We start from the raw sequence: 25,933 nt of genomic DNA on the forward strand, positions 1-25,933 counted from the left end.
CACCTCCCCTCCAGGGCACAGATCTCTTACCATCTTTTGCTCACTAATGCTCTCTCCCCATACGTGCACATGTACCAACACTCAGATGATTTAACTCAATAGAGTAGCTTCATCTTGTAAGGTCTGTAGCTTCCCTTTCAGATCCAAAATGCTCCTTCGGTCAAAAGCTGCTCTTACCTCACAGCCTCCAGCCCAGGTACCTCAGGTGATCCATTCCTCTGACATTTTCATTACATTCAGACTGCCTAAATTAGTTGACTTGTTTTTTTCCTGCAGCTGCGTTTCAAAAATCTTACACTAATCTTGTAAGCAGTTGAAAGCCAAATTTGAGACAGAAATGAGAAAGGATACTGTATAACATCATCCACCTGGTCTGAGGAAGCTGCATCTGCAGTTGGTCCCTCAGCTGCTGTCACCACAGTCGAGAAAGCCTAGAAAGGGAAAAGCAGCACAGAGCTAACCATCTCATCAACAGATGGAGCTTCATTTAAAAGAATGAGCTTTGAGCTAAGCGCAGTCACTTGGGAGGAATGAGATCTTGGAACAGTAGCTCCATGAGAATGTCATCTTCACAGCAATCCAAACAGCAAGCGAGGTTACGTGTTACCATCACAGAATTACAGAAGGAAAGAATGTCACCCTATGAACTCGGATGCTTACATTTTTAATTCTAGTTCCTGACCAGTTCTGAGTAAAAAAAAAATACAGAAAGCAAGACAGTTTAAACAATCTGGAAAGATTAACTTGGCTATAAAAGTCAGTGACATGAGGAAGCTTGATAGGGAGCTGATGTCTGCATCCTCTTCAAATACCAAAACAAGGCAGCAGCAAATGAAGCACATTCAGAACACGGAAGAGGAATGGCATGGGCTTGTGGGTTGCAGGTGCCCACAAGATGTGGTTGCCAAACACTTGCAGTGCTCATGGAAACCAGTTGGACTTCCAGAATACAGAGAAACGTTGGAAATAAGGTTGTAAGGGAGTAATAGAGAATATATAATTTATGCACATTCTCTTTTTATATTTTCTGGTTTTGGTATGGAACAGGGTTTCGAGCTTGAAGCTTTGGTCTTCCCTCACATAAGCATTCTGCCCCCAGAGCACACACTTCAATGGCAGCACTTGCTCATTTCCATGAAAACATCCCAAAATACTTCAAGAGGGGAAAAGGTAGCTTTGTGAAGCATAACATCTCATCTGCACCAAACATAAAAGGAAGCAGAAGATTTCCTCACAGAGTAATAATGCTGGAAATGAAAGATTCATAGTAGGCAGAGGACCTGCCCGTAGCAGGGGGGCTGAAACTAGGTGATCTTTATGGTCCTTTTCAACCCAGGCCATTCTGTGATTCTATGAAAACTCTCCAGGCCAGTGACCTGGAGACAGCATGCGTTCTTGCACAGGGGAAAACTGAGGCATTCACTGAGCTCAGGTGTCAAAAGAGGCACTAAACAAGAGCAGGTAAGCAGCAGAAAGGTAAATCAGCAGAATAGTGCAAGCAGGCACAGTTTGCACTGTTACATACCTCTAACCAATCCACGAGGTTAATCAATCTGCCACACTCCAAATGAAGCTTGTAGGCAATGCATATGTCAGGAGCTTTGTTAGAAATGCTTCCTCCATCACTCTTCAGTGCTTCACTCTGATGAAAACCAAAGACAGTGATTTTGGTCAGTCTTTAATCTTCAACGATCTCTAGTGCTGAATATAACATTATTTCAGGAAATGCACACGGTGGGTATTTGAACCAAATGTTTGCTGCTTATGTGTTCAGCGAGAAGTTGACGGTGCAAAGAAGAAAAAACAGAAAGAAGACACCATTAAACAAACCCCTCCCCCCCCAGCTACTCCTTCATTCTCTATTTGAACACTTATCTGATCTGGCTTTTCTTATTTCTTTTTCTAGTTCCGTTCATGTATCTCAGAGACATGGCCTGCTCTATGGATTCAGGGAGAGAAACGTGTCACTTTTTATCTCAGACTTTTACCATGTAGTAATTAAAAAGGTGTCACATCTCCCCCCACGCCCACTCCAGAAAGGAAAGAGAAAGTCATAACATAGATCGCACGGACTGAAAAAGCAAAATTGCTTTCCTCATCTCAGATCTTTATCTTTGAAATGTCACAGTCATTTCTCTCTGGCTTTAAACTCAAGACCTATAAAAGCAGAAGTCTGATGTCTCACAAACTGTTCTATATGTCAGGAAATCCAGGTCATCAGCACTGAACCATTTATGAGTAAAAGAGCCACTTGAGCTACAAGAAAACGTCTGTGCATAGCTGCAGGATATTTCATCTCAGTTGGTAATTTTTGCTCAATTTTCAGTTTCACACACACTAAGAAGCCAACTCCCTTAATAAAACAATTACTGATTATTCCTTTCAGTTCCCAGAAATTTTTTCTTAAAATGCTTTTATACACTAATAAAACATGGCAGCAAATATGCCAGAGTTGGGAAGTCCATAAAGCCCTAGCAAGGATGCCTTCATAAATCAAAGCTTTTCAAGATAGGAAAGGCAGCTGGGCAAAAACCACAGCTTTGCTCAAGAATCTCCAGTTTACATTTTACACATCACAGTTCTGCAATTTTTGAGACTCAGATTGAGTATGGATTCCAACGCTTCTGAGGCATTTCACAATGACCAGAATAGCTAACAATTTCCAAGTTTATTTTATTTTACAGAGAACAGAAGCCGCTGATGTTAGCTAAGATGGCCTCCAAATAAATCCAACACTGCAGCTAAAACCTCAAAATGTGACGGTATGGTGCCCTAGTCCCCAACACTGATGTGTCACCAAATGGCACAGCCAAGCTCCACTTCGGGGCAACCTGAAGGCTCAGCAGTGCCCAGAGGGGCAGCTCTGCACCTCCTTTCCCCTCCGCTCCTCTCCCAACTCTGCCTTTCCACCACTCACCCCTCATGCTGACCCTGGCACTGTTGGACACTTTGCATTGATTTTCTAATTCTACACAAATGATTCCCTGCCCGCTGTTAGGGCTTTTGTTTTGTTTTTAATACCAGTTTGATAGCTGGTAAAAACCCTAAGTGGCTTAGCAGAGCACCCAGCAAGCATTACAGCAGATCTGTGGGGAAGAAAGCCCCCAAGCTGTCCCTGTAGGGCACCACCAGAACAACAAGCAGGAATCCGCTCGAAGAGCAGCAGCCAGTTGTGAACCCTGCTATGGAGCTCAGAGGTGCTGCTTCAGAAAGCGAAGACTATGGGATGGGAACAACCCAGCTCACTCCTGGGCCTTCTCATGTTGCTTGACCCTGCCCCAGGGGCCAGACAGAACATCCTCAGCCTTGCTCTGGATACAGCATTGTCGCATTTCCTAAAGTGCAAATGCTTGTATCCCCTTTTCCTGTACAAGAGTTTAATTGCAACTCAAGGATTTTTGTTTTACAGTAGGGCTTCTTCCTTGAGATCAAGGTGAAAAATTGCCCTTTCCGCACAAGGTCAAGAACAAAACTTCCAAGATCATCTAAACCCTAGAAATATCCAAAAATGACATTTTCTTGTGCTGATACAATTCTAAGCAGTGAGCTGCTGATACTCCAAGTTACAACTTGCTGCATTTTCAAGGGATCAATGAGAACAGAATGACACTTGGTTTTGTGCGCGTTTCTTCTCAGAATAAATCTGACCTCTGGTTCACATTTAGCAAAATAGATCACTGGAACTGGACTCCTGTAAGAAATGCATCACGTCATTAATCATTTGCTGGTACTCCAGTGAAGCAGATCCTTTCCTGTCCTGGCCCTCTGGGAGGAACAGCTCTAAAGAACTTTGCTCTGGTCACATCCCAGGAAAGAACAAGCCATGTGGAAGTTGTGGATACGATTCAGACAAACAGTTCCCGTGACTCAGACGGATTAAAATGCTAAGCAAGGTACTTGGTGAATACTGCTGCTACTAGAAACTATACCAAAACTTTCACCGTTTCCTCAAACGTCAAAATGTGTTTGTTAAGTATGTTAAAGTATGTCAAAGAGTGTTAAAGTATGTCAAAGAGTGAAGTGCAGGATGACAGAGGACTTTACGTCCTATCAATTCATCAAAAAGAATGCTTATTAAACACATCAGTAACCAGATTTTGCTAGCTCTCCTAATCATTACATGTTTCCTGAAACCATTACTGATGTTTATATTCAAGGTCTCTTCTATGGCAAGCCCATTCAGTTCCATCTTCACCTAAAAGGTCTTCAGGTGATTTTAGTAAAACTCTGCACACAGCAAAACTGACAACTCTTTTTCAAAGAGAAGCACAGTGCCAACAAACCCAAACCAAACTGTGCTGTAGATTTAAAAGACTGATCACTTTCTTTCTGGTTTCTGATAATTAAGTGTTGACTTCAACTCAAGTAACAAATAAGCACCCGGATACAGATAAAACCAGTGTCCTCTTTAACTTTTTAAGAGGAACGTTAGACATGAGGATAACTCTGTGTATCATCTCTAATCAAGGATAAAACAAGTAAATAAACATCTACTCCTTCTCCAAATCCTGTGCTGTTCCTTCCTTTATGTGAATTTCCTTCCATAGCGTGGATTTGATGTAAGAAAGAAGAGGGAAAAGGGCTTTTTTTTCTTCTCCAGCTAAAGGTCAGCTTAACTAACAGAATCCATAACAATCCTTTTCTTGGGCTCAGACAGGATATCGATTCACAGCAGATATTAAAGTAAACGTAAAACAAAACAGACTCAATTAAATCCCCTTTGTAATTTTCATCACATCTATTGTAAATTTCCTCACTGCACTGAGCAGAGCCTGTGCCTTACAGCACATCTGCAAGTCTACGCAGTGAGGACTATGACCAACCCTGCAAAAGACGTCTCTGGAAAAAGCCATAGACACTATTTTTCCCCCCATGCACGCAGTCCTCCCATTCATAGCAACTATAAAAGAGAAGATCATCACTAGAACAGGCTTTGGAAAACAGCTTTCCCATATAAAACTCTTTCCATAATCTGCTCCTTTATTTCAGCCAGACAGATTCCCCAGCTCGTAGCAAAGTTCCCAGTTGCTTATCATTGCTGACATGCTGGCCCACTACAAAACAGCTGGGCGTGTGCCAAACTACATGAAACAGCAAAACTAAGTCTTTAACATCATCCTCGTGTACAGTCTTGAGAAACTATTCCAGCACTGCAAACAACCCTCTTGTTTCTTACCTTCAGGTAGGAGTATGGGTTATTCAAAGCTGTGTGCAGTGCAATCCTCGGGGCAGCATTCAGGTGCTCGCGGAGAACACTGGCCGTGTTGAAATACACAATCTCATGCAGAGTCTTGTGGTCTGCTGGAACAAGGTAACGTCTGAAAAAATAACGAGGCATGGGGCGAGGGGGTGAGATACGAGCTTTACCTTAAGGGAGAGCAGAACTCTGCTGCAGTCGGAGACTGCAATAATGTATTATGACCAATACTGACACATCTCAAAAAACAAGATGAACGGGGCCAAAATGAATTTCAAAGCAAAGAAGTCAATGATTATCAACTCTACATCATGTAATCGAAGAATCACCAAGGTTGGAAAAGACCTCTAAGATCCTCCAGTCCAACCATCCCCCCACCACCAATACTTCCTTGCTACACCATGTCCCTCAGTACAACATCTAAAGATTTCTTGATCTAATGGATTTAGTCTAATGGATTTAATTTAGAATTCTAGCTGGGCCAGAGATAAATTCAAAACTAAGGGCATAAATGCTATCACCAGTCATGTAACTCCACTCCACAGATCTTACTTATCCGTCTTGAGGCATCCCGATGAGTCTTTGCTCAACTCTACTTTCAAAAATGAAGCCTTTTTTCTTTTTTCTTGGCTCAGTCATACTTCTGTTAGCTTCTCTATTCCCACCCATGCCACCACACTCTCAGCCCGCAACTTCCCTTTGCTAAAGCTGTACAGTAATAAGTGCCTTCATCTCTTAACCCACACACCCCAGGTCTTTCAAATTTCCTGCTACCTTACTGCCTCCAAGATTCTATTTGCTACGCCTTCCTTGCTAAACAGTTCCCAAAATGGCATCTATGCAGTTTCATGAACAGAACAGATCAGCAAAGATTAGAATGAAAACTCTTGGCTAAATTTTTATCATGTACACCCAGTCCTCCTCTCAACTTTATTCTCCAAAATAAGTTTCTCAGTTCACGTGCCAATTACTTCTACTAATCTACTGAAAATAAATGGTTGTAAGAGTACTCGTGAAAGAAACATGAGGTGGGAAGCTTCATACCACAGGGACCAAGAGACAATTTTGACAAGACTTATTCCCATGCTAACTCGTTAGCAGAATTTCTCTTTTAGCATCTAGTACAACTCAATGCAGAAATATCAAACAGGAAAGCTCACCTTACAAGACTGTCTATATAGTCAACAACTTCAAAACGAAGCGTCTCAAATTTGGTCAGTTTCTTAGACCGCCTTGATTCCTTCAACTCCAACAACGTCTTTAAAAAAAAGCAGTGCATAAAACTACATGGGAGGTAGTTACTCTCTGGAGAACACAATCTACATGTTGAACATGTATAATTAATTTTTACTGGCATGTCTTCATCGATGATGTTAAGAAATGTGATCAAGCAGTTACATTTATTTAGGCCAGTGTATCCAGTTCTCAAACTGGTAGGAGTTACGAAAATTCTTCAGGCCTGAAGCTTGAAGAAATGTGGGTTAGGCAGAAGCATAATTTACAAGTCAAATACAAAGAAATCTCTTAATCTACATGTTAAGATCCTAGTTAATGACAGATATTTTCTATCATTTTCTACACATCAGGTAGGCCTGACACACACAGTTGGTATTATTACTTCATTTTTCAGAAGAATTACTTATACACAACCTTTACTCAGAGCTCCAGCAAGCAGGAAAGACATAACCATGGACAAATACATCTAAAGAAACATTCAGTTAAAGAACTAGTGAGTAAAGTCAACGCAGGCCTAACCTTCTGGAGATTATAAAGATTTGTCTTCTTCTGGAGCTCTTTCTGGGGCGATACGGACTCATCTCGTTCTTGGTAAGCTTCTGCTACAGGAACAAAACTCATGTTTATTATGTGGGGGTAAACTCTTCCTCCATACCTATATTAACCTCCCAAGCAATTTGAGAAGCATTCAGAGTTACCTGTTTACAGACCTACAGACCTACAGGCAGCTTTTGAGTCTCGCCCTTGTAAGAAATTGTTAAAAAGGAGTCAGCAGTGCAGCTTGTCCAACAGTTATTAAGCAAAGCAATGCGTCCCTGAGAAAAGATCCAGCACAAGCCTTGCACATCACGTGAAATCCACTTAGGTCATTCGGGGTCATAATCTCAGCATTTGTAAACTGGACAGATTAGTGCAAGATAGTATCGATGCTTAATGAACGTTCAGGAAGTCATACACTGCATTTCTTTTCCTTTACATTTGCAACAAATACCAAATAGGAAATCAGTCCACCCACTAAATGTAAAAACAGCAACCAGAGTAGCAAACTGAAAGCCTGCTCATGTATTTCGCTATCCAAATCTATTTTCATCTTAATTTATAAGCACATTTTATTTTCACAGTCATATAGTTCATTGATCAATCCCATCAATAATTAGGGTTTTTTTATGTTGAAAACAAACAAGCAAAACCTCTGACAGAACAATCAAGGCCACACTGAACAATAAAGGTTATGTCCTAATCATAATGTAACTGGCCTTCTTGCCTTATGGACAAAATGTTACCAAGATGGAGATTTTACCTACAGGTCAGAAGTAAAGCTCCCATCAGCAATAACAATCATCGTATACAAATCTTGTTGATGATCTACATAGAATGAATTGGTATTTTCTACTGCCCTGCAGAAAGGCGTCAACAAAATCATCAGTGCAGTTCCCTCGGTATGAACAGAAAAGGTCTAACAGAAAACAAAAATTATCTTCTACAGTTGGTGCTTCGAAACACACCAGCAAAGAGAGCAGGACTGCAGACTGCTGTCTACTTTCAATGTTACAGAATACCAATTCAATAAACATCTTGCAGTGCTGATTATAGCCATTCTTAGTTCTTGAGAAAAAAAAAAGCTGGCTAACTGTCTGAAACTAACTAATGACTCCAATTTTTATTGAAAGCTATTAAAATGTTCTGGTCCACGATATGAACTAACTGTACTCTTTTCTTCCTCCGGTTCAATGTTGACAGCACGTGTATGCACATGCATGCATTTCTCAATACATTTCTTTCTTGTGAAAAGGTTAAAAAAAGAAAAAAAAAAAGTGATGTTATCAGCCCCATTACAAAAATTGCTATCAGAGCAATTCCAAAGCCAAAAGGCTTTTAAAAGACCCCCTTACCAATGAATGGCAAAAAATGTATTATCTTGGAATTTTGGGATAAATAGAATTTTATCTGATGTTTCTATTTTTAATTAATCCTTCTGTCAAAATAGACCCAACATAAAGGTATTTTCTTTCCCCAAGATTCAAGTTTTGATTTCTTCTAATTCATTAGGCAGTCTTGGAAAGAACAACAAGAAACAACAACAAGAAAACCATTTGGAACCATTTGGGACCATGCCTTCACTGGGGCTTTGAGGGAGATCCAGATACATAACATTTTTTGGCAGAAAAGTTCAGCTAAAGATCAGCATGACCACAGAAACGTACAGAAAGTCACCTAACTCAGCAACCTACTACTCATTTAAGGCTTATTTTAATTTCCCCCTCTCACTTCATAGCTTAAATCCTCTTTGAAAGCAAACTGAGATAATTCATGGACTCGTTAGACCTTCCTTGTTTTAAAAACTTCTTCAAATCATCATTTGAAATAAATACTGACTTTTCATCTCTCAGTTCGTGTGTTGCTGTATTCTCATTTGTTCCATCTTGTTTTTCTTTATCCCCCCCAAGGTAAAAATCCAACTATTTGATTGAACACTTCTGGAGATTTTACATTTTAAAGTGCTTTAATTTTAATTTTCCAGACTAGACCAACCATTAGGTTTTCCAATCTCGTTCAGGATCTTCAGTGCCAGCATCCTCAGGGAACGCACATTTATTTGTAGAGCAGTCCCCTCGTTCCTGTACCGCAGCCCTGACATTGCTGCATCTTTCCACAATTACATGGTACAGACAAAAAAAAAAAAAAAACAACAATTTTTCTTCTAAACAAGCCAAGCTTGGCCTACTTGTCCAAACGGAGTGCTGCAGCTCCAACTGAGAATGACCTCCATTTAGGACACATACAAGAGATGAGACGGTAGCTGCTTTATATTCAAAAGAGAAACAGGAGCGAGCACTTCTTTACAGTTCAAAGAACCAAATTCCAATTCCAGACAAATGCTGGAATACATCAGTTCCTGTTTCTGATGGAATATGGCACTTTTTGTTAACTTGTCTCTGAAAGATGGAAAACTGCTGTTCATTTGCATTCCTTGTTTCCATAATGTCCCCCTACTGTGAGTAACCAGCTAAAAGGGGCAAGAAAAGTTACAGTATGTCAACAGGGCCATGACAACCAACACTGGTCTAGTTTTCATGTGAATCCAACTGAAGGTTACTGCAATAACTTTACATACATTTGGACTGAATACCACGTCAGAAGGAAATCTGCTTCTGTTTATCTTTCAAAAACTGTTTTGTTAAATATTTTTAGTTAATTGCAACATCTGGTAAAATGCTCAGAATACACATGACAGATTTAGTGAGTAATGTTTGCTGATCTGTCCAATTTCTTATCTTACATCACAATTCTGCCTTAGAAAAGCATGAACCACAGACCAATAAAGCATATAAACATGTCCTAATTGTGTCTTGTATTCAAAAACAATCTTGAAATATCTGACAACTTGATGCAATGAGAGAATATGACCAGGAAAATACCATTTGTCCAATTATAGAACAGTTTCACTTTAATCTGCAAGGGAACGTATGACGATGCACACCCACCTTCTAGTTTCTGAAACTGGGTCAAGAACTCCTTCAGCTTCTCTACTATCTCATCAAACTCCCTTCCAGGAGATGACACAAGAATTTCCACACACTTTTGAAGCATGGTTAGCAAATCAGACTTGTTCAACATCCTAAAAGACACAATTATGGACACAGAATGATGAAACACCTTTCAGTGTTCTTCACAGAAAAAAAAAAAAAAAAAAAAAAAAAAAAGTTAAAAATAAGTAGAAAAAAATCCTTTTAAAAGAGAAAACCCCCATAAAAACAAGTTTTTTTTCCTTTTTTGACATTAAGGGATATCAAACAAATGCAAGGAAACATACAAAATTGCTTTTGGACAGATGTACTTACCATTTTTCTACAGGACTGATGAGGAATCTTCTTTTTAATACTCTACACAAAAGCCTTCAATGGATATATAGTTATAAGTTTTGAGAATCTGTAACTTTTCAAACTATGAACCCCATTACAAAAATATAGTAGGGTTTAAAACTGATTCCAAAGAAGATGGCATATCATGAAATCAGAATGTCTTAGTTTTAGCTGGGACAGGGCAATATCCATTTACCCATGCAAGGAGTAGATTGCTCTCTGTGATTCAAAACGAGTTCTCAAACTAAACTGGAATAACTGCTTTCTGTATTTAATTGGTACCACCCAACCACTCCTAGAATCACAGAATCGTTTAGGTTGAAAGGGACCTCTTGAAGTCATCTAGTCCAAGTTCCAGCCTAGCATTTACTTAGTTTTATTTATATATTAGGGCATTTTATAAACGTCACCCAGCACTTCTCGGTTTCACAATCTTCATTCAAAAGATAATAAAGCAAGTCCTTGCAAATATCCATAAATGAGCTCCAGAATTAAGTCACCTCATCCAGCCAGTACCTTTACACATGCATGGCTCTTTTTTCATGTGGTGCAATTGCCAAACACCACAGTTCTGAACAATCACACATTTGTAATAGTGACTGTTTCTGAGAGCTCTACTCAGCCTATTCGTGTGGTTTTGCTTCTTCTTTATGAAGTACAAAACAAAGATGATAAGGGATTCCAGAAGACAGAAAAGATGTGGATACATGAAAAAAGGATGCTAACAAGCCCACGAAATGGTGGCCATCAGTGTGTCAGGCAGTGAGTCTCCGTGTCAGTTAGCTAAACATTGTCTAAGAGGGATTTAAGGAGGCATTCCAAAGAGGCTGGGGTAGCTTTGTCAATGTCTGGAAAGGCAAATGGAATTCAAACTCGAGTTTCTGATTAGCACTTGATGTTCACCTGATTTGTGGTTATGGAGTTTTGCGAGGCAATGGTTGCTTTTACATACATTCATTCTGTACAGAAAACCAGCAGGAGCTAACAAGAGGAAGGCGACCTTGACCACACAAAGGGTACAAAACATTTACCGTTTTGCAGAGAATAATGGATGAACAAGGTGGCCTTGTTCCAGGCATGAGAAAACCCTGCAATAGTTAAAGATGTAAAACGACAAGAGGATGACAAGATGTATAGATATGCAGATGGAAAATATGTTCTTTTCCATTCATTTATATTAGTATTTTTTTTTCCAATATGTAAGTTTTAGAAGTATCCCAGACATGAGAACCCAGAGAAGAACTTGTTTACAAAGATAATAAGGCTAGGAGGCCCAAACAGCAGGCAAAAGTATTGTTACTGCACACTGGGAAACACCAAAGGATCTTTTCCGGCCTTTTGGACCTGAGACTTCTGCAAGGTATTCCAGGGATCAGAAAATCTCACATCATCCAGATACATCCAATAAATATCTCTTATTACTCAGACATGTATATGCCATATGCCGTATGAAAGAAAAAGCAAGCCAGTATGAAACCCATAGAAACACTTTCAGAATGCTGACAGGAGGATTGCCTGAAGAACTGACAAGACAGGTAAACAACACAGAAATATAAAATGGCCAGACTGCGATAAGCAACATGTGACCAATGACATCAGCAATCAGCAGCCAAAAACACAGTACAGTAGCCAGACAGATAGAAGACTTAAAACTTTTTGCCACCTAAATTTTGACCAGAAGCCCAAGCCAGTTTGCTCTCAATAATCAGTGAAGAGAGACATGCTCCTACATCTCTTGATTCTCTCTCTTCTTACTGGACCGATTTCCTGCTAAACCTCACATTCACTCCCTCTCTTCTCTAATTTTAATTTCTTTAATACAAGGGAAAAAAAAAAAAAAAAAAAAAAAAGAGACAACTCCAGAAAATGTTGAAAAAGAAGACTGGAAGGGTGAGAGTGAGGAATATCAATAAGTGATACAGCCCCTAGGAGAGCAGAGAGATTAGAGAACAGTCAATAAATTCCACAGTGAAGGAAAGGGGGAAAAGAAAAGAAGACTCAATGGAAGGGCAAAGATCACATTTTGCCACTTCCTTCCGAAACACAGCAGCAAGATCCCATGCAGAAATATCAGAGACAGTAAATATTTGTTAAAAGGGACAAAGGAGATAAAGAAAAAGCTCGAAAAAAAAAAATAAAAAAAATCCCAGTCAGACTTTCAAACGTTACAAGGAACTCACATTGAAGAAGTTAGAAAATATGATGGAATTTCTGGATTTAAACAAAAAAATAAATCAAACTAAAAAAAAAAACAACAACAAAAAACACCCATAATCTATGAAAGCAATAACCCTACTGATATTTTTATTCTACTCTGATCAGTGTTATTTCTACCAGAAATTCCATGTAGTGGTTGCCAGGGTTAGAGAAAAAAACAAGAGAGAGATGAACAGAAAAAGAACAATGAGGGAATAAGCCAGAATCTGATGGCAGCATCAACCAGAAAGCAAATGAATTCAGAGTGGAGGAAAGCAAATTAGACATAGGAGGAAAAATAGGAGAGGTAAAAATGGCCAAGAGTCACTAGATATTACAGAACAGACAGAACAGAAAAGCACAGTGACACATCTGTGACAAAGGGCAGATAAGCGATCGAGCGCCGTCAAGATTCAAGAGAGTCAGAAAAGAATTAAGAAATGACTGCAGACATGACAACTCAAGCAAGCAATCCTTCCAATGGGATGAGGGTAAAAATATAGCAAAGTGGCGCTGTGGGAAAATGCAGTGTGGTAGGGGGACAGTATGGAGAGAATGTTTCTTATGCACGTGAGCCCAGTGATCCTCCAGCCACCACAGAGCTGGCTTTCCTATTCAACTGCCTTGTCAAGACATCAAACCTCACAATGGCAGAGACTCTCAACATGGAAGTTACGGTAACAGTGTTGTATCAGCTCCTTGAGCAACAGAAATGATGTTTGAATGAATGCAGTTATCAGGAAACAGTTAAACAGTTACTTGACAGGAGAAAGTTTAGAAGTCTGTGTTGCAGCGTGGCGATGTAAAGGTTTTCCATTATGGAAATCACCTTACCTGAATTTTCAATTTTAAACACTGATAGACAAGACAAACACAGCTCTCCTGAAGTTCAGTAACAATTAGCACAACCCCTGTACAAACTCAAAGAGAAGTTTATGGAATTAAAAAAAAAAAAAAAAAAAAAAGGGCAGCAAAATAAGAAATAAAGGCCACAGCTGCCATTTGGAACAGATTCTGATTTTTCTGATTATTTCAGAATGGATCACAGTTTAGGCCAACTAAAACTAATAACTTGGTTGACCCACAGTTAATAAAAAAAGTTTTCAAAAATGCACCATAACAACACGTTCATTGAAAGAATACTGAAAGAATATCTAACAATGATACAGCTGATGTTCTCATTTACATAAATGCTTCTCAATGTCTTCAGCATATTTACACTGGGCATAAGAAACATTAGATTCTGGCTGAGTTTCATAGGAAACAGTAGGAATACAAAATGAAGAACGCAGTCAACTGTACTTGCAGACAATCCTACAAGCTGCAGATCTTCAACACAGGTAGCATGCTCAGCTTTAAGTTCCAAAAGAACAGACAACTGATATTGTACATGTGTACAGTGGTATTAAACAGAATAAAAAAGGGATAAAAAGGATTAAAAAGTCACCTTGCTAACTGAAGTGATGACTCATACTCTTCCGTCTCCCACACTCGGTTTTCCAAACATGCACAGTGCAGTTCCCTGATCTGTTATGCAGAAAGTGAGGAAAGAATAAATTGCTTTTACAAGCTAAGCACTGAAGAACTCTTACAACAAGCTTTTTAAAGTAACATGTAATTCCTTTAGAGCTTCTTTCTCAAATACACAGAATGACTGTGGCATAAATTGAGAGCGTTCAGTATCTTATACAACTAACTTCCCTGCATTGCTGGAGTCTGTGTGTTGCTCTGCACCAGGTTTAAAACAACCAGCTGAAGGTAACTGCACAGATCAGTGCAGAGGGACTAACTAAACAACTCTTAAATCTCAAATACTGGGACTCCTCAATTTTGTTAGGGATGGACTCTAAAAACATGTAGCAGATTGAGAACAGATAAACACACATGCACAGAATATATTGTTCTTTTAGTGGAAGAAGAAATTGCTTACTGTGAGAATCACTGACATTAGAGCAATATGGCTATATGGAGCAATTATCACTGTTCCCTTACTATCATTTTATTTTACACAGAAAATTGCTATAACTCACTACTCAGATTCCCAAAATGAGACTATTAGACTCTTGTAGGTGGTAGAAGAGCATACACTGCTTACACTTCATACAGAGAATTTGAGGTGTGGGAAAAATCAACTTGCCAATTCACTTGCTGATCTGTACATTTGCCTTCTTCTACAAACACATTCCTGCTGACTGACGAGCTATCATCCCTGCCAGCACAGAAACCACATGCTGTTCCTCTCTTCCCATGGCAAGAAAGCATCTGTCTCCGTTGCAGAAGTAAGGGGCAAAACAGCAGAACAGTAAATAAAAAGAATAAATACTAATTCCGATGTCCTGCTGGGAAACGACAAAAGATGTTTGATTGAAACAGAATAAGAGTACTTCACCTGCTTGCCCAAAGGATACTTTGGAAGAGAAGATGTGAAAACATGAAGACATCTCAGAATGGGAAAATAATTTTCATGGTAAACATTCAAGTCCTCTAGCAGCTTCCGCACTGCTTCCTACAGTGACAGGATCATGAAACAATTAGGAGTCATTCTGCCATTAGTTTGTTTAAAACCTTCACAAAGTTCTTAAAATGACTCTGAGGTTTTGATGCTCTGGTGTGCTGTGACTTAAATCCCCAATTTTCACTTAAGACCACTAGGTAAAAATGATTTATTTTAATAGTTCACTGCAATCACACTGCGTTTTAACCCTTTTTCTTCCATCTCACTGGAGAGCTGCTATTGATTAGCAAAAGCATCATTTTCAAGAACATTTAACTGCTGTGGTATCCCCTAAAACCAAGACAATACATGCAATAGGTACTGAGAAATTACACAGCTAGATTTATTCAAGTTTTTATTCATTCCTTTATTTTTATCACAAGCGCTTTTAAAACTCTCTCTTGCATTATGGGTGGCTCCTGCTTTTATTATGGAGATATACATAAAAGGATCAGATCACAGAAAAGTATTCTAGAGCTGCTGCTTCTATGTGCTTTTAATTCAACTTGTTTATTTATGGATTCAGATTTTCAGTAATAGGAAAAAACAAGCAAACAAAAAACCATGTATCAGGAAAAAGAAATTAGGAACTGCTGCTACTGAATTTGCCAGTTCGTACCTCATCATCACTGGCTTCCCATGGAAGAATGCGTAATGCTTCTGGAAAATCCCACTAGAAATCTCTGCTGGTATATTTAAGCATTTTAGGCTCACTACAATAAAGTTCACTAATGAGAAGTTTACTTCTCTCCCCTGACTGTAATTAAAGATCAAAGGAGAATAACAGAATTTTCTACATTTTTACTGCCCTTTCAATCAGCTCTGAGAGAGCTACCCTAAACAGAAAAAATAATAAATAAATGAAACAAAACTAACCACTGAAGTTCTCTAAAGTTAAGCTAAAGAGTATCAAAGATTTAAAATAAAAATGAATCCTTCTCCGCAGGCAATACAAGGCAAACTAACATGTGGAAGATGCAAGTATCATACTGCAGGCTGAAATCAACAAAGACTTGGTGTTGCAGAGAGTTTTACGAAATTAAGAAAACCTTTGAGATGATAAAAACCATTAAGACATTTCTCCTTGTAGATTATCAATTAAAATTTAAACGTCACTAGTTTAACAATTACTAAAATGACTTCCAAGACCCTAAGATGTGGGACTTCCAAGATCCTTCCTCATGGAAACGGGACCTCATTCAGAGGGACCTCAACAGACTTAAAGGTGGGCCTGGAAGAACCTGATGAGGTTCAACACAGCAAAGTGCAAGGTTTTGCACTTGGGCCGGAGGAATACCAGACATCCATACAGACTGGAAGGAGTGGACCTTGAGAGCAGCCCTGCAGAGAAGGACTTCGGGGTCCTGATGGAGGACAAACTTAACATGAGCCAGCAGTGTGCTCTTGCAGCTTGGAAATCAAATGGTATCCTGGGCTCCATCAGAAGGGGGGTGGCCAGCAGGGACAGGGAGGTGATTGTCCTCCTCTACTCTGCTCTTGTGAGGCCCCATCTGGAGTACTGTGTCCAAGTCTGGAGCCCCCAGTACAAGAAAGACAGGAAGCTGTTGGAGAGGGTCCAGAGGAGGGCCACAAAGATGATCAGGGCACCGGAGCACCTCCCCTATGAAGACTGTCTGAGGGAGCTGGGCTGCAGGTGACCCCACTGCAGTCTTTCAGTACCTAAAGGGAGCCTACAAACAGGAGAGGAGTCAACTCTTTGAAAGGGTAGATAATAGCAGGACAAGGGAAATGGTTTTAAGTTGAGGGGGGGAAGATTTAGGTTGGATGTCAGGGGAAGTTCTTTACTAGGAGAGTGATGAGGTGCTGGAACAGGCTGCCCAGAGAGGTTGTGGATGCCCCATCCCTGGAGGTGTTCAAGACCAGACTGGATGGGGCCCTGGGCAGCCTGGTCTGGTATTAAATGGGGAGGTTGGTGGCCCTGCATGTGGCAGGGGGTGGAGATTCATGATCCTTGAGGTCCCTTCCAGCCCTGGCCATTCTGTGATTCTATGAAGATGGATGCTGCTAGGTTTGTATTTTAGTGCTAAGAAGAATCACTAAAAAAGAGTTACCATCACCACAAAAAAAAAAAACGGGAGAAGAAAGAAAGTTCTGTTTAATGTGGCTAAATCAATCTTACTCCCCCAGACTGAGAGCATCCTAACATCTGTATTTCCCCTATCAGATTTCTCAGATCAAGACTGATGCAGTTATGTAAATGGAAATGCAGTCTGTATTTCGCCAAATAACAGAGCGGGAAGGCATATTCTGTTTCTCTCCTTTCTGTTTTACTAGAGATTGAAAACACGATTAGAAGATGATGCAATATTATTTCAATAAATACAGATGAACCCACTTACATAATTTCAAATGAAATTTGTCAGAACTTTCAGACAAAGTTGAAATCAATTAGGATGTGAAACTGAAGAGAAAATGCATTTAAATCCTAATTACTCTAAATAGGTGGAACTCCTCCCATAGATTAAAAAAAAAAAAAAATACCAACACAGATGCCAGATAGCAGCTGAGAAAGAATACTGCAAATTTAGTTAGTGAGTTTGAATGGCAAGTTTACCTGGTCTTGAAAGAAAACAGTAAATTTTTTAAGAAGTACAACTTCCATAATGTCCTTAAAAGTATTTCCCAAGTTAGGAATGCTACTGTAGGTCAGGAAGGCATACAGAAGAAATAGCAGCTCATTAATGCTAAAGTGGGGCATTTTCTCCCCAACCAGGTAACGCTGCCAACTTGGCAATGCAATCCTACTCCTACTCCTATTGCAGAGATCGCAATATGCCTTATGGTAAGATTTATCAGAAGCATCATATGCACAAAGACAAGAGTTCTGGCTGTTTCTTTCCCAGATTTCCAGGGTAGGGATGGCCTTATGAAATAAGGAGTGTATTGTACTTATTAAACATACTGATGAATATTCAACTTTTAAAGCAGCAGCCCATTAAACGGTGTTTAAACAAAGAAGCAGTCACTGCCGCTCATTCCCACTCCTTCCTTCCTTCCTGCTGTTTTAACAGAAGCATTTATGCACCTGCAGAGAGAACAGGTTGAGGAAATTATTCTGCAGAAACAAGCCAGCAGAAAAACTCCATGGCTTTTTGGTTTTGGTCAGGTTGTTTAAGTTGGATTGTATCTCTGATCACATTTATACCACAGCTATGCAAGCTGCTGTGCTGGCACATCTGCTGAGGTGTGAATAAACACCAAGGGAGCAGCAGTTGCTGAAGCTATTTTTGACATTGAAAACCATAGATCAGAAAGTCACACATAAATCATCTCTAGCCTTGACTACTAGAATTGCATTGCACTCACAAATTTGCCTGCTCTCTTCCAAACATTAACAACAACAGTGTTCTCTCTTGGAGAAGAGGAGGCTCAGAGGAGATCTCATTGCACTCTACAACTCCCTGAAAGGAGGTTGGGATGAGGAGGGATTTGGCCTCTTCTCCCAGGCAACAAACAGGACCCAAGGAAATGGCCACAAGTTGCACCAGGGAAGATTGAAATTAGACATAAAGAAAAACTTTCTCTCAGAGAGTGGTCAGGCACTGTAATGGCTGCCCAGGGAGGTGGTGGAGTTGCTGTCTCTGGCAGTGTTCAAGAGGCGTCTGGATGAGGAGCTGCGAGATATGGTTTAGTGCTTGTGGTAGCAATGGTAATGGGAGGATGGTTGGACTGGATGATCTTGCAGGTCGTTTCCAACCTTGCAATTCTATGACTCTATGAACATTCTTCAAATTTGAGAAGTCCTTACAGACCAGGAAGACCTGCTAGGATACATGAATAGTTTTGTCTTTGGCCGTACCATTTGCCTTCATTCAGGTGAAGTTGAGAGAAACACTTTATCCTGAACGATGCATGTACTCGGAGAGATTGAGCTGATGACAATTACAAACAGATCTTTCTTCTAGAGGATGATGAACTCTTAAAATGCTCACAATAGCAGCTTGACCTCAATTACCTGACAAACTTTTAGATAAACACGCTATGTAAATTAAGATTTTCATCCTGCACAACATGTAGTGTGGATGTGTGCCTTAGGACTTGGTCTCCCCTACTGGGTGCAATCAGAGACTGCTCAGAGGGTACAGAGGATTAAAAGCTTAAGAAATAACCTTCAAGATTAGTTGCTCATTCTTTAAACACTTCACTGACTTTCCAAGAAATTCAGTCCGAGTAAGCATTATAAAACAAAATCATAAATAAGCCTTGTAAGCTTCCTTCTAGGCAGTTTTATTTCTACATGTAGCTAAAAGCTGATGCAAGAAAAGCTGTGCAGCTTTGTATAAAAGTACCTGGCAAGCCCAGAGATTTGGAACTTTGACCCATGGATCCTAATTCTCCACCACTGGACGTGAAGCAGAGTATGCACTGTATGGAAGATGTTACAGGAACCATATATCTTAGTTGTGTAATTTATTATCTTCCACATAAGATAATATATTTTTGGAAAATTATTTGTGCTATCCAAAGACAGTCTTAAAATTTTACCTTTAAGGAACTGTCTGCTGTCAGCAGTGCGATCTGTTCCTCTGAGACTTGACTTTCCACATACCTGATGGCAATGAAAAACAGGAACACAAAAATTACAATGTAGATTGAGCTTAAAAAGCTATAAGGTTAAAAAATTAAAAGCATTTATGCTACTGTAAGGATTTATTTGAAAAGATTCAAAAAGGGACAGTCAGATCCAGCAAGTTGAAAGGCCAGAAGAAAACCCTAGAGATTATGTTCCATGTCGGCTTAACAAGTTGAAGAGTGATTTATGGTTGCTTGTTATAATAGCTTGTTTCTGTATTAAGGACAAGAGGGAAAAACAGAGTACAAACCACTGTACTCTCTATACCAGAAAACTAAGGGTTCCAGAAATTACTGAGCACTGTCCTCCTTTTGATAGATTTCTTTCTTTACACAAATGCACCAATAGCCCACAGTTTTCACACTTTACAGATTCCTTTCATTGTTCTCAAAGCTGACTGAACATAAGACTGTTCAAAAATTTATTTCACCTCTTACCTTCTAAAAGAGGGCAGTCTTCGAACGTTTTCACACTGATTATGTGATAAAGAACTTACTCTCCTCTTTGCTTCTTCCAGCTGGCAACACAGTATACTAAGAGGATTGGAATGGAAGTGCTCCACAATGCAGAGCTGAAAAAGAAAGCAAAAACCAGCGATGATAAAAAAAATTCATCCTTCCTGCTATGTCTACCTTTCAAGGCTTTCTTATCAGTACAGTGCATACATGACAGTAATGGCATTCCTTTAAAAAAATTCATTAATGTTTGTAAACATTCCACAAATCACATCACTGCACTACACCGGTTACAGAGCTTTAAATGCACTCATATAACTGCCTTTTTTGCTCTATCTGCTATTCAAATTCAGTATCTCGTCATTTCCCCTCCTACATCACCATAACCACAGCTTGTCAAACACTTTCTGTTCATTTATGCTAATTACTGCATTCTTTAGCTTACATATACAGGTCCAATGCTCATTAAATGTGTATATATTAAGACATGTAAATCAATTACAGTATACAGGTAAACTTACCACGTCCTCATTCCAATTTCTGTTTCACGCACACAAAAATACATCGCTAAGTTCTTACTACGCACAAATACAAATTCTCGGTCACTAATCTTAGCTGTCTTAAATATTCCTACTACCAGGGCCTTACAAAATAACAGCACGTGTCAACCACATCTAGTCTTAAAAAACAGACAAGCAGACAGAAAACCTCACTAAAAATATTTAAAGCAAAAACCATCAAAGGGAAGAGACACTTCCTGTCAGATACGTTACTGTTACTCCCAGACATAACTGGGACCATGGTGATCCCCTGTGAACATCACTTAGGAAATCTGATCTGAAATTGCTTTCTTGATATTTTCTTGAGTACTTCAACGCACAAGGACACAGCCATACCCTGAGGACTAGGGTTTGTATTTCCACATCAGGCCAATGGGGAATCCTTAAATCCTGGCAACTTCTTTCAAATAAGAAAAGCTGAATCTTAAAAATCAAAGAACCCTGGATATTCTAAATGCATGTGATTTGAAAATATCAGGTTCTCCTGGCAAGTCCATCTGTGGCACCAAGCAAAAAGAAACAAAATCCAGAGTTCTCAGAGAAGCCCACAAGGAATAAAAGCTGCATTGAGACTGAGACTCAGACATGGAAATAAATCTATATACAAAGACAAGCCAAAAAAAACCATAGCCCATGAAATTTAAAACTATTATTACTATTTCAATAAACTTTACCAGGTCTTTCACTTTGTCTCCTGAGAAGGCAAATGTAACTCCTGAAATGCTGCACAGCTGATCACAAGCATCACCTACTTTGAGGTAAAAAGCAAGTGACCCCTACAGCTCCTATTTCTCTGAAAACCTAAGTGTGAATGCAGAAATTATTCCAGAAGGACTTCTAGCATAGAGTGGGGAAGAGACGCTGCTGTAGCTGACTCACACCATGACAAACCCAGCCCAAGAGGATCAAAGCAGCAACCTGATACCCAGTTGGAGAGTTGTGCCAAGGGTGTTCGAAACTACAACTTAAACTACAACAAAAGAGAGGTGTTTCTAACCACTGTGGCAGGTCACACTAAATACATCTTTTAAATACAACCTTTTGTGGTAGAATGAGCTGTCTTTTAAATGCTTGCTTACACCCAGTGCCATAAGCTTTTCTTTAAAACTCTGGCAGAGAAACACCCACCTGTTCACAGAACCAAGCTGTTTTCAAAGGGCATTTTTTTCATCCACATCAGTGACAGCAAGAATAGGAACCAGAAATATCTTTCAGTGTCTAGTAATCATGAATGAATCACACTTCATTTTCACCACCCATAATGTGAGTTCCTGTTACCATCGCCTACCTGAAATCCTTTGATAAAATTCTGGACAGAAAAATCATGGTAGAGGAATATGTTGATGAGAACCTGCAGAACTTTCTCACTCAGTTTAAGTGGAAACTGGGTTGTTAAAAGTACCTAAAGGGGACAAGAAGGCATAAAGAATTCTTTCCTGAATTCAACCCATCAAAATTTATATTCACAATTCACTACAACTCTCAGCAAGCATTAGCATTTGACTAAATGAGATGCTGAATAGGCTGCCAACTTCTAAAAACACATCTGCAAGAACAAACACACGTGTAAAGACTGTCTTTCCGTTCATTATTTCACCACATTTTTCTGAGCTCCTTTTACTAATTAATGTGCAATGTTTCAGTTAGTTTTAGCTCAATATTATTCTTGTATTACTTTTTAAATCACAAACAATGGAAAGCAGATTGCTGTAACAACTGGGGATACTACTATTTTCAGCACATAAAGCAGCAACTTCAGAAATCCTGAACAAAGGAGTACATGCAAAATCACATAAGTAGAGTGCTTATTTGAACTGATCACTTGGATAACTCTACTAACTTTTTACAGACCGGGAATTCAAGCTGAACTGAGTTTTTCTGTTTTTAGGGCTATCCTTATCTAAGCAAAGTGAAACTTGGATCAAAGCACCGCCCTTCTTTAAAGAGGTGGGAAGGTCAAAGTAGTAGCCCAAGCGAGTATGCACAGATGCCAGTTTAAATCAAAGATGAAAGCATATGTGTCTCAACCTAGGGAGGAAGCTCTCAGTACAAATAAGCTACTCTGCAGTTATGGATAGAAATATCCAAAATTCACATCTCTCAGGAACAGATTTCATTTCAAAAGCTTCAGACAAACTTGTATTTAAAGCCTGCATATGTACACTGTGCTTGAATACATACACTCTTCCTATTCAGAAACAGAATTACCTTGTCAATTATAGTAGACAGGTGGTCCTTACAGGAAAGGGACTGAAAAAGCTCTATGCACAGCAGAGAGGAAACAGAGTGAGGAAGTAAGCTGTGGATAATCATTGGAGATGTAGCAATTCCAAAAATCAGTACAAGAGGAAATTCACCAATATGCTGACTATGGGAAAGAGGGGAGAAAAAAACAACAACTTAACAGTCACATTACAGAAACTCATGAAATAAACACATTATGTTCCTAGCACAGCATTGACCTCATGTGACTTAGCTGCAATAAAGAAAAAAACAAAAACACAGAAGTTTTGATGTACAAGGAGAAAAAACACAAAAGGAAGCTACTTAAAGCCCGAAGACAGAAAACAAAATTAAATTACATTTTAGGATTCAAATTTCAGGAAGAAGCATAAAAAGCATCTTTTCCATTACAGTACTGTACCGACCCATTGGGAGAACTGAATGTTAGCACTTAATTTTTTTTGCAAAGAAATAAAGAAAAATGAGAAGAGACTTTGAACAGCTAACAGTCTCAAGAACATCTACAGATTTTACAGCATTTAATAACTGAGCAATACATTTGAAATCCCTCTGAAGCTCTATGTTCCCATTGCACTTGAAAAAGAATTTCAGCCTCCCCACATTCAATCTTCCTCTTCAGATGGTTTTTTTGGTATACCCTGTTAGCCAGGACTGAGAGCTGTATTCACTGGGAATAGCATACAACTATTTATATGAAACACAATATTTGCAGTATTCTTTTATCATTATATTCCTTTTTTTAATTGGAGTTTCAAGGGAACACAAGTGCTGTATCTTAAATCACTTCCAGGTTAAATTTGACAATTTATTCATTTTTTTATTGTCTTTTATCATAGCCACTTATTGACCTCAGTGTTCCAGCTGACACCCCCACAATTACCTCCTCGCTATAAACTGAAACACAAAACCAAAACTTTACATATTACTGTCCACTGTTCACAACCTAAAAGAATTTCAACAGAGAGAGAAATTTAATCTTGTGATGAACAAATCAGAAGACTCCCTTCTTTACCCACTTCATCTTAATTATTAAACTGACACGTTTAAGACAAATGCTGAGAATAAATCTGAGTTCTGCAATTCACCCAAAGATCTTTTTAAAAATACTGTGTAACTCTTCTCAGCTTTCATTTTATTTCTCTTCTCTTCTGCTTTAATCAAGCCAACTCCTGGTCATAAAAACAGCTGAATCCTCTCAAACTTTTTGAAACATGGTCTGTTTTAAAAGTGTATGTGCAACTAGTAGGCTGTGACAGACATAAACTTCACTTCATCTGCACTCCACATGCTCATAACGAGGTATTTATCCTCGCCACAAAAAGCAAAATAGAGCACAGCACTTAAGAAACAATTAAACCTCATTTCCCACTGTCTTACAGCTAATTATTTCGAGATAATTGTGATTTCTGATTTTACTTCTTGAAACGTTCCCCAGAGAACCCATCTGCCAGATTTGAAGTAGAAAACAATTTTATTGTGGGCCTCACAGCAAGTGAAATTGCTTAGCCTTGTTTAGATGTGACATCAGATGTGCATGCTGTAACTGCATTAACTCTACAATTGTGGCTCCGTTCCTGCTATAACTGCACTTCCATCCAGTGTGCTCTTTTTGGAGAACTGTGGGGCTAATTATTGCAATGCAGGAGATGATTTTAAGGAAGGCAGCACTAAGAAAGGGCAGAAGCACAGATGCATCTGATGTAGTCTGTCACTCACTGCTCAATCACCGCTGCAAATAAGCAGCATCAATACCTGCTCCAACTCCCCGCTGGTAACGTACCCTCATTTTTACACTTCTAATCAGCTGCAAATAGAAAAAGAGTAATGGAGTGGAAGAACAGAACTCCAAGTGACATTACCTGCTGATAAGCACAAAGTCCTGAAGTACTTTTGTGGTGAAACTTTCCATGTCTTTGAAGATAACAACAACTGGAGGAGACTGCCAGTGTCTGGAAGATGTTCTTTTTTTGCCTGGAGTCTCAGAATCTGTTTTCTTTAAAGTCATTGGTTGTACGTTAATAAACAGAAGGCAATCAAATAAAAAAGACTGAATCCCACATCTACAGTCATATAATGTTCCAAAGTGACACAACTGACTTTTTTTTGATACAACTGTATTTATTAGAAGCATCAAGAACTCCAGTTTTCCTTCCTTCTGCTTGGCATAGCAGGAAAGGCAAAGAATATACAAACTAAAGAGAAACAACGGAACTGGGGCTGTTTAGTCTGGGGAAAAGGAGGCTGTGGGGAGACCTCATTGCTCTCTCCATACACCTGAAAGGTGCTTACAGTGAGATTGGGGTTGGTCTCTTCTCACTGGTGACTGGTGACAGGACAAGGGGAAATGGCCTCAAGTTGCACCAGGGTAAGTTTAGGTTGGATATCAGGAAACACTTCTTTAGAGACAGGCTTGTTAAGCACTGGAATAGGTCCCCAGGGAGGTGGTTGAGTCACCAGCTCTGGATGTGCTTAAAAACTGTTTGGATGTGGTGCTCAGGGACATGATTTAGAAGAGGGTTGTTAGAGTTAGGGTAGTATGGTTAGGTTGTGGTTGGACTCGATGATCTTGAAGGTCTTTTCCAACCTGAGCAATTCTATGATTCTATATGCCATGAAAGACAAAGACAACTCCGTGGGACAGAATCAGTAATGCTCTGCTGAGACCGTGGAACATTTTAGCTGGGGACATGGAAGCTGCCCATTCTCTATATATTTATACAGTAACAGAAAAAGTGTTCACTCATGAAACTTTTACTCAACACGCTGCTCATAAAAATCACTTCTAGCTTTCATTCAAGACAGAAAAAATAAAGCTTGAATAAAGCATAAGTAGCTTTATTAAATACAAGGATAAAAAACATTTAGAAAGTTATTTTGTCACTGCTTTTCACTGTAGTATGGGTTGCAGATGATACAGTGCCACACTGGGCAGTGCGGTGTCTTTCCCTTAGAGGACTATTCTCTCTTGAAGTTTTATTTTAATAAACTTCCCAGCACTCTTGGGAGTAAAGCACCTAGCACGAAGTTGACATTGCATTTTAAGCCTCTGGCTCCCAAGTAAACATACTGTACAATAGCAGTATACCTATTTTTT

General features: G+C 39.3%; 1 protein-coding gene across 2 annotated transcripts in view; it reads right to left on the reverse strand.

Annotated features, from left to right (window-relative positions):
• The window catches only part of ORC3 (origin recognition complex subunit 3), a gene marked incomplete at both ends in the record, with an annotated part of 38,518 nt that overhangs the window by 892 nt on the left and 11,693 nt on the right, over window positions 1–25,933 (reverse strand). Inside the window, 13 exons of one of the 2 annotated variants that reach the window (XM_079550588.1) lie at window positions 352–431; window positions 1,526–1,642; window positions 5,177–5,318; window positions 6,358–6,455; window positions 6,953–7,032; window positions 9,919–10,052; window positions 13,940–14,019; window positions 14,882–14,998; window positions 19,493–19,556; window positions 20,018–20,151; window positions 21,884–21,997; window positions 22,804–22,963; window positions 24,699–24,832. In XM_079550588.1, coding sequence (XP_079406714.1) covers window positions 352–431; window positions 1,526–1,642; window positions 5,177–5,318; window positions 6,358–6,455; window positions 6,953–7,032; window positions 9,919–10,052; window positions 13,940–14,019; window positions 14,882–14,998; window positions 19,493–19,556; window positions 20,018–20,151; window positions 21,884–21,997; window positions 22,804–22,963; window positions 24,699–24,832 — 1,454 coding nt within the window. Of the gene's footprint in view, window positions 1–351; window positions 432–1,525; window positions 1,643–5,176; window positions 5,319–6,357; window positions 6,456–6,952; window positions 7,036–9,918; window positions 10,053–13,939; window positions 14,020–14,881; window positions 14,999–19,492; window positions 19,557–20,017; window positions 20,152–21,883; window positions 21,998–22,803; window positions 22,964–24,698; window positions 24,833–25,933 lie in introns of both variants that reach the window. The other variant, XM_079550587.1, reaches the window with a different exon arrangement.

This window comes from Tetrao urogallus (assembly GCF_951394365.1).
Source record: "Tetrao urogallus genome assembly, chromosome: 2".
Taxonomy (NCBI): Eukaryota; Metazoa; Chordata; class Aves; order Galliformes; family Phasianidae; genus Tetrao; species Tetrao urogallus.